This window comes from Homarus americanus, unplaced genomic scaffold (genome assembly GCF_018991925.1).
Source record: "Homarus americanus isolate GMGI-L3 unplaced genomic scaffold, GMGI_Hamer_2.0 scaffold74, whole genome shotgun sequence".
NCBI lineage: Eukaryota > Metazoa > Arthropoda > Malacostraca > Decapoda > Nephropidae > Homarus > Homarus americanus.
This window is the reverse complement of record NW_024716951.1, coordinates 4147975-4157374: the sequence shown is the minus strand read 5'-3', so window position 1 is coordinate 4157374 and position 9400 is coordinate 4147975. Positions and strand designations below refer to the sequence as shown.

Below are 9400 nucleotides of genomic sequence, written 5' to 3'. Positions count from 1 at the left end.
AGCAGCAATCTCACAAATCACTCGTCTGTGCCTTACATTTACTTGAAGCTGTCATGATAGCATTACAAGCATCGACATACTGCTTATACAGTATGAGGACAGTTGGAGGGCGAGGAATCTGTAGTGGCATTATTCCCTTGGTTTCATCCACTAAACATAGTACTGCATCAAATATGTGTTCAAGCATCTTGTTCTTGGCAGGTGGACTTATATCTCTTTCTAATAGCTCACACCAGTGAGCGCGAACCTCAGCTATTGTAGCCTTGTCTTCTTCCACACCACTGGCATTTAACTGAGCCAAAGCTGGAACAATAAGTGAAGTTACATTTCCTGGAATGTCCCCTACCTGTTGTTCCTCTCCATTTAGAAATGCTTCTACAAGCTGCTCATTTAGAGCCAACAAACAAGCTTGTCTGCATTTCCATAGCACTTGCCTATCCAATGTCTTCCTATTGCCTGATGGTGGCCGCTCTTTCAACTCTGTATGAATACGACAGGCTCTCAGTAACAGGGGCAGAGCACGTTCTAAATTACCTTTTTCAAATTGATGATACCCATATACTAGATGCCAGGCACAGTCAATGAGCGTGTGGTAGTGCCTTCGCCAGCCTCGGTACTCAGGCCCATCGGTGCGCTGGTGCTGATCACGAAGCTGTTGTAAGCATTGTGTAGCTTCAAGTGCTACTTTTTCCACAACAGGTGTGCTCTCACTTATTTTCTGTGCTACTTGTAAGATGACCTCACATGCATACCAGCGTAAAAGAGAATCAACATTTTGGTTATTACGAATAAGGTAAACTCCAAAGTCTAAAATTGAGGGGTCACAATAAGGACTACCCTCAGATTTTGCATCAGCAAAACTCTGAAGGCGTTCAAATTCACTAATCAATATGGTATTCAACACAGTCCCACACTCTCTTTGTAATGCATTTTCGTCTTTTTTCATAAGGGTATCAAGAACAGTTTGAGTGAGCATTGTCTGAACTTCAGTGAAAAAACTTGCTTCATCAGACTCATGAACACATATGATATCAGGAGAGTTGGGTGCTGTAACTGGGACCAATGGCATATTATTATCCCATGAACTACTGCCACTTTGTTGGTCTTGTGATGCTCCTACAGGATCCTTGCCTTGGTCACTTTTCTCTTGCTTCAAATCCCATTCCTCCAATTCCCTCATAAATGCCAAATTATCATTCTTAACATACTCCTGCAGGTCAATAGCAATATTAGCCATCATAGTTTCCATGTTCTCTGGGGCCTGAGGAAATAGTGAATTATAGCGGCTCTCATCAATATAGAGGAGACAGTACGCACTGGCATTATTCTGGCCACCCACACTGTCCTGTAAGAGCTCATCCCAGTCTGACTCTACGACCTGAATGTCATTGAACTTCATCCAGAGTTTATTTATGTTATCAAATGTATAAACCCAATAGTGACCCCCAGATGCCTGCCCTTCATGAACTACAACAGCATGTAACCTATATGGAATCCTTTTAAGGTAAGGTTCATCGTACATTTGATTTAACTGCTGTTCAAGCTCACTAATACATCGTCGGAGTTCTGCGACTTGTAAATTGATGTCCTGGAGCCATCGGGAAAGACAAGAATGTAAAATGGACAATTCAGAAGTGGTAATATTTCGTGGTGCTGGCGGCAGTATCCTCATTCTTTTGGATGGGGACGGCATCTGCTGGGGCTCCTCGTCTGCCTCCCTCTCATTAGTGCAGAGGTTATTTGATACCGATTCTTCCTTCACTATTAAATTGTCCTCCACCAATTCTTCCTTCAATATCAAATCATTCACAGCTTCCTCTCCCTTTATTATCAAGTTTGCCTTGTTCTCCTTTTCTGTGTCACGTTCCTCAATTTGTTCTTTTTTCACTTCTGGGACATCAACCATCTCTATGTCATTTTCACAGGTTTCAACACCATCAACTTCCATCATGGATGGAGATGGAACAGAATTTGCCTCTGCTTCCTGAACTGGGCTTAGACCAGTCTGTGCAAAATCAAGAGTATATTTGAGAATATCGCCAATTGGATATTTGGCTTCACCGGTACCATACTTCTGATATCTATCTAAAGTCTTTTTAAGACAATTCAACTCTCCCTTCAGTTTGGCTACCTTTATGTGTTTCTCTTTAATTATCTTCTTATTCATTTCCATATAACGATCCATATACAAGAATTCAGGAAATTCAAACTTATTATGAACTTTCTCTGCTCTTTTCTTTTCATGAGAATACTCATAACGAGACAAAGAAAAAATTAAGACAGGTGGCAACATCTTAAACCATGTTTCCTGTTGGACAGGTTCAACTACATCTCCAAGAGTATTTGGCATACAGCTAGCCATGGATGCAAGGATACTATCATGTATATCTACATAGTTCATTACATGTAGGGGATACTGGCCAAAGGCTTCCTGTTTAGGACCATCATCATCATCATCACAAATTTCCTTCTTCGACTGACCATAAAAAAGTTTCATAATTGGATTATCAAAGTCTGCATCCTTAGAGACATGGCAGCCAGAACTCTCCTTCTCCACTCCCTGCCGACGTAACAGCTGCTGGAACTCCTCCTCCAGCCTTTCTAACAGTTTGTGGGTGAACTCACAAACATCCTGCTGAGCATTTTTTCTCATTTCCTGCCCTTGAAATATATGAACAGCATGAGTAGGGTCGATGTACTTCCTGTTTGAACCAATCATTAAAGCAAATAGCTTGCGTAAAGCTGGAACGAGCTGTCGGGAAGATTTTTGAGTTTCCTCCATCTGCTCCTCAGTGTCCCCATGCTGAGAGAAATTGAGAATTAAGTCCCGAAACACAGGGATATGAAAGAGTGGCTGTATAACAACATTAAACCAACAAGAGTTGCCAATATTTTTAAGGCCCACGGGAACTCCAGCTTGTCGTTTACGTTCCTGTGGATTCAAAAGGTCAATGGTAGCCTGGGGTTGCGATTCCTTTAAGCTGGCCTCCAATGCCCGAGAGACTTCCTGGTCCTCAGCCGACACACCCTGAAGGGTGGTGGTACCCTGCTGGTCCTGCAGGCTGAGAGCAATTGCCTTTTGCAGGTCATCATTCTCGTCGCATGACAGATCAATTGTGGGTATATCCTTATTTGTAGGCGGGTCCTGTGGAGGCGGGTGATCACCCGGGCCCGCAGTGGGTTTGGGAGGATCTGATCCCACTGTGATGGATGGAGGCATGGCTGCCTCCAGGGGGGTCACAATGTCACTCTCACCGGCCTTGTCCCGCGCCACCCCACACATGGGACACCTGCCTCACACCTCGCCAAACCACAAAACTTGAAGGCTACTTCATTGAATGAAGATTGGTCTTAGCACCTTCACTAAATTGGATTTCATATTTCACACTGATATCTACATAAAAACACAACATTAACATTTATGTGCAATGTCAACTTGCATTGTTTAAACACTATTTAATGTTTTCAATTATACTGTATCTACATTACTTAACACTACAGCTTCTGAAGGTTTTTTCTGTCATTTGATTCCCTCTCTTGTATTTGTTATTTAAATCTTTCCATAAATATAAAATTTTCTAAAGTCATTTCAGCACAATTAAAATTAATCTTAAGAATCAGATTTTACAATAGTTCTGAATTGGAACTCTGAAAAATAAAATATCAGTATATAGCTTCAATACACACAGATCATAGAGTTATGAACATCAGTCACCTTGTAATTAATTGCTTGGGTCCCTTTCATTCCTGAAAGTCTCATGAACTTTTTTTATGATACACTATCTGTATATGGTTCCTAACTCCTAATTGCACTGTACTGCATTGTACCATGAATCCCAAGCTTTCTCAATCTTTTGAGACTCCATCTCGAAGACGAGGGATTATGTCTGAAATCCCATTCTATAACCATGTCAGGATTGTGTGACAATAGTCAGCAAGTCTAGAAATCTAGGGTTCTTGAGACCAAATGCTACTGAAGATAATCTTTTTTTCTTTTTTTTTTAATTTACCATCATATCTTCATATCCGGGTTTCTAAGAGACTTGATGGATATAGGCACTACCATTAAAGGCTGAATGCTAGTCTTACCATCACACCACCAGCAGTGAGCTCAAAGACCTTCATTGGTCAGCAACAAAGCACCATTTCAGGGTCAACCACCTTCCCTTAGGAAGGAAGGAGAGAACCTTAGTTGTCTGAGCCGTTCTTGAGATATTGAAAAAAAGTGGAAGGTCAAACAACTAAAAACCTAAAAAAAAAATAATAATAATAATAATCATAATAACCTACCCAACCTAACCCCTATTGTGTGTAAAAAAACTTACCTTAAGTAAGAGATACAGGAGGATACAGTGATGTGACTTGAATGAGGAAATGGTGTGTTCGTCAGTGCCTGTGTCTTAACACAGTATCATGCATGATGTTCTACAAAGGTACTGACACTCTGAATTACATCTCGGACACTTTACAGATGAAACAAGAACACTTTCAGCCCGAAAAATGTACACAGCTGCTACTTCATTGTCCAAAATGCACTGAATAATGGCAGCCAGCCAAAGAGCCAGTGACCCCACCCTGGGCCTCGTACTGGCAATTTTACCTGGCAACACTTTGTAAAGTAAGGGTGTATGTAATGATGATTGTGATTGGTGGATCTATTTTTGGCTGTATCACTGTGAGGATAAATACAAATCAATCCAAAGGTAGAAATTTTAATAATAAACTATTCATTCCTATTTAAGATCATGAGAAGTCCCCATATGCTCGTATATTTGCTTAAATAATGAAGAAAGTATATTAATGAATTGGCAACTCAACTACAATGAGGGGTGCCACAAAATTCTCAGATCAATTTTTTTTTTATTATTTAAGCAATATTTATCATGACGGTGATACAGCCAAAAAAAGATCCACCAATCACAATCATCATTACATACACCCTTACTTTACCAAGTATTGGCAGGTAAAATTGTCAGTACGAGGCCCAGGGTGGGGTCACTGGATCTTTGGGCTGACTGTACATCCTTCTCACACAGACGCCATGACATCGCATCAGCACACATACTGATTGGTGCACACAACTATGAGATCACATCAACACTCATCTTGATTGGTCAAATATTATAAAGTGAAAGTTAAAATAACTCGAAAACTATAAATTTCCGACGGAAACGTTATAGAATACATTATTTTTAATTTTTTCTCCATCTTCCCATATATGACTAAATATTCAGTAAGGTGGGGGGCAACTACTAAATATTAACCGGTTAGGTTGGTTAAGTTAGATAACAGGGATGACCGAAACTAAAATTTTACTTCCAATTGTATATTTTGTGAATTCTAATAGGGTCCTTATAATTATATTCAGAATATGTAGCTATAATATAAAGTGGTCAAATTTGTTATTCCAGCTAGACTCCTTCAAATTATACATTCTCCTTAAGCAAAACAATATCAATGCACACTTCAGTACTACTATTAATAGCCAAAAATATAGTATAGCATATAAGTCGGAGCTCAGACTTCCTGTTTAACTACCACTGTAAACCAAGTCGTAGATACAACAAGGTATTGTGATAATGATGTAAATTTTGTTGAATGACAGAAATTTTGTGTACAAATGAATGTACTGTAAATATTAACAACAAATAACAAGGGCCACATTGAAATAATAAAGGCCACATTAAAATAATAAAGGCCACATTAAAATAATAAAGGCCACATTGAAATAATAAAGGCAGCATTAAAATAATAAAGGCTGCATTAAAATAATAAAGGCTGCATTGGAAATAAGGACAGTACCAGTAATGGCTACCAATACTTTATTATTATCCTCAGTACGTAAATATTTATACTACAGGTGGATACCAGATTTATGTATGCTGGTGATTAAGATTTAGAAATTGTTTACCATGGAACTTTATACAGTATAAATATCTATACAGGGAGATAGAGCAAAAAAATATATTATATTATTTGAATACTTTTCCATCGTAAATTTGTATTTTTCATTTTTTTTTTTTTTACTTTTTGACTCAACATTTTGGTGGGGGGGCACTATTTTTATCTTACTTATGTAAATATGTCCCACCAATCATGGGCAGTTTTGGTGTCATGTGATACTTTTGCGCATACAGCACCCTCGGTGTCATGTGCAGTTTGAAAATTGCTTGCCAAGCCGCAACATTCAAATGGGTGTTCTTCGTCAGCTTGGCAAACCCTCTGTAGTATTTTTTAAGACAAAGCTGCTGCTAATGATATTTTTAAGGCTCATTGCATTCTGCCAACCCCTACGAAGTGTGCAAAGTGCGCTTCACACTGTCACTATCGTCAAGATAAGAACCTAAGGTCATATGGTTGATAAAAACAACAAACAACCCTCCTGTATACAACTACCAGGTGAGCCAGCTCAATAGCACTTGAGCTAGTCAACCGTCCGACCTGGATCAATAGCCATTTCCTAATCTTCAATAAAATAAAACTTTACAGGAAACTACCATACAGTATACCTAACCTAACATTACTTTCACTTCTAATTATTTTTTCATAAAAACCAATTGAGGCAGAATCTGGCATTTATTTCGCTGGGAGTCAATCGTTATGTAGGGGTTAGGGTCATCTCGTACCCAAGATAAGTCGTACCCAAGATTACTTACACCCAATTCAAGAGATAATCCATACCTATTAGTATATGTACCATGCATTTTAGCTTTATCTATGATTACAAAAAAAATATAATGTAAATCTTGTAGGAAACTGTTGTGAAATAGGGAAATGTAATGCAGGCTTTAAAAATGTTGCATCTCATTACATAAGTATGCTATTCTGTCACACAAACATTGCACTACAAGTGCATATTTCACACTATGTGGTTTAGAATAACTTAATTGAATTGACAGATTTCAGGCTAATAGATTTGGCAGTTTTAATTTATAAAGTGGGCAATGTAAACATTTAAAATGGTCATAAGTCAACAAAATATGGACATGCATAAAAATAGATTGATTTTCCAGTTCCAGCTTTTTGTAAACAAATCAGTTAGTGTACAGTATATAATTCGGGGCTCCTCTCTGGTACTTCTTCCGGTATAACGAACTTGTTCTACGGAGCGGCTGACATCATGACATCATCAGGAATTTCTTTTTCTGACATGTCAACGTCAAGACTGAAATTCAGTAGTAATAAGGATATAAAAGAACGAAGAGTGAGAATATTGGCCGACACATATACAATTAGTTATGTTATTGTATGTTAATGATACTCTGGATAGATTCATTTAAAAAGTCACGACCACACGGAAACAAGACCAGTATGAGTAAAGTAATGACTTGATTATGTGTCACCCAATATTCACAATACGTATTCATGTAAGAACATAAGAATGGAAGAAACTGCAGTGGGCCTATTGGCCCATACTGGGCAGTCCCATTTACACCCAACCCCTATTGCTCATATGTCCATCCAACCTATGTTTGAAGTTATCCAGCGTATTCGAGTTAATTATGATGTATGGTAACTTGTTCCACTCGTCCACTACTCTATTTCCAAACCAATGTTTACCTATTTCGCGCATAAATTTAAATTTGTCTTATTAAAACCGTTGTGTATATGGAAGTCCGCGTGCTATATGGACTTATGAGAAGCACCCGTTATGTAGCTACAAACATACCTAGCCAGGAGTTGTTTGATTTTGTTCATTTTTTCCACAGAATTTCTTATCATTATAAAAGAGGTAACATTTGGTATTATTTTACTTTAGGACATCGTGTGCCAGAAAGTTATAAACTGATGAAACATTTAGATCTCGCTATTCTGAGCATTTGGAACCCCGTATATACATGGCGGAAATGGATAATAGCAACAATTAAATTAATTGATTTTATATAGTTTTCAGTCTTCGTCTGTGGGGAGATGTTAACGGCGCATCACGCATGCGCAATATTGACTGACGTTATCCAGTCGTGACCAATGATGTATTGATATCATCACACGAATTTTTTTCGACCAATCAACTTTGATTTTTTTTTCAAAGGAAACAGCCTTGGTAATTTTATTGACCAGTTCACAATGGCCATGGTGGAGGTTGGTTGTCATTTGTGCTCCTATGATTATTCTAACCAATTCTTACGTATCCCTGGTCCTTCCACTTCTAACTAAGATATTGTACTTTTGGACATGGCGCGCCCCAAAATTTTTAACAACTGAAACATTTAGGTTAGTTTAAGCTAGGCCTACAGGGATTAGGTTTTGTAGTTTAGATGAATCGCTTTCGTTTTCTGCCCCACCCAAAAACACCGATTTCACAGGCTCTCCCCCATTATTGTGTGTGTGTGGGGGGGGGGAGCAAAAACAGAACCCTTTCCACCAAAAATTTAAGTCAGATTCGTTTAAAATACATCAAAATACATTGGAAAAACATATTGGTCAACCCCTAGGGACTCATTTCCTAAAGTAAAAATTTACCCAACATTTACTAGAACCTAATAGAACCAGACCTAACCAATCAAGAAACCTACCTAACCTTACTTAACTTCCTATTAAACAGAAAGTACTTAGCCAATCAGCGTGCACTTAAGATAAAATAGCGTTAGTTGGAACTTAGCCATTCACGGCAAAATATCCACAATGAAAAAGAAAAAAGTCAGTGAAGTACAACAACATGAGAAAATAACCACACCACCTGTACTCATCTAATATTTCTCTAACTATAAACAAACATAAATACTCCAAAGTTTTATAACCTCATCCACAAGAAACCATTTTAACTTTCTGCAGGGAGAATCTTAATCAGTGCAGTATATATATATATATCAATAATAATCAATTCCAAAGGTTCCACCCCATTGTTACTTAATAAAATCAGTGTTAGACATATGAATAAATAAACACTCTTCACATTTGGGTAGGTGTAAGGTGAAATATACACCAGTGGAGGTAATAACAAGTAAAGTAAGTGTCAGGTCATTACTTTCCTCGGCCACCACTACAGGTACTTCATTATCTAACACTGATATAAATCCCACGTTACTCCACTCTCGCCTCCGAGGTCAACTACAGTAGTTCATCCTGTCATGACACTCCTGCCACTCTCGGAATTAACTAATAACTAAATTTTCTCCTTTAAATTTCATCACTGGAAAATAATTCTCTGGTTGAACATCACATGCCGCTTGTTTACCATATCGTTAACCATTATTAACCACACCCGTCCTCTTTTCTCTTATCTACAGCTCTTGCCGGTCTTTGCCAGTCATATGTGGTTTATCCCATAAGAGTCAGAGCATGAGAGAGCGCATTACAAGGAGGAAAATGGTCGTAGTAAAGCACACACCAACACGGTCCAAGCCATACCTGGTCACAGAACACGGGAAGACCAGCAGTTACTCCTGAGTGACGGCCG

The 9400-nt window shown here is 38.4% G+C and overlaps 1 protein-coding gene across 3 annotated transcripts; it reads right to left on the bottom strand.

Annotated features, from left to right (window-relative positions):
- Positions 1-7: 7 nt before the first annotated feature.
- LOC121858665 (ubiquitin carboxyl-terminal hydrolase 25-like) lies at positions 8-9356 on the bottom strand. Of its 3 annotated transcripts, none has more exons than XM_042355227.1 (2): positions 9179-9356; positions 8-3648 (listed from the first exon to the last, which is right to left on the bottom strand). In XM_042355227.1, exon 2 carries the CDS (start codon positions 3281-3283, stop codon positions 11-13), a length of 3273 nt encoding a protein of 1090 aa, XP_042211161.1. In that variant the 5' UTR covers positions 3284-3648; positions 9179-9356; the 3' UTR covers positions 8-10. The 3 variants fall into 3 exon arrangements, with proteins under 3 accessions (XP_042211161.1, XP_042211162.1, XP_042211163.1); XM_042355228.1 differs by having other exon boundaries at positions 9332-9354; XM_042355229.1 differs by having other exon boundaries at positions 9300-9320.
- Between the last annotated feature and the right edge of the window lie 44 nt (positions 9357-9400).

Excerpts from the sequence above, each read along its gene's own strand:
- LOC121858665 (XM_042355227.1), bottom strand. The coding sequence starts at position 3,283 with ATGTGTGGGGTGGCGCGGGACAAGGCCGGTGAGAGTGACATTGTGACC.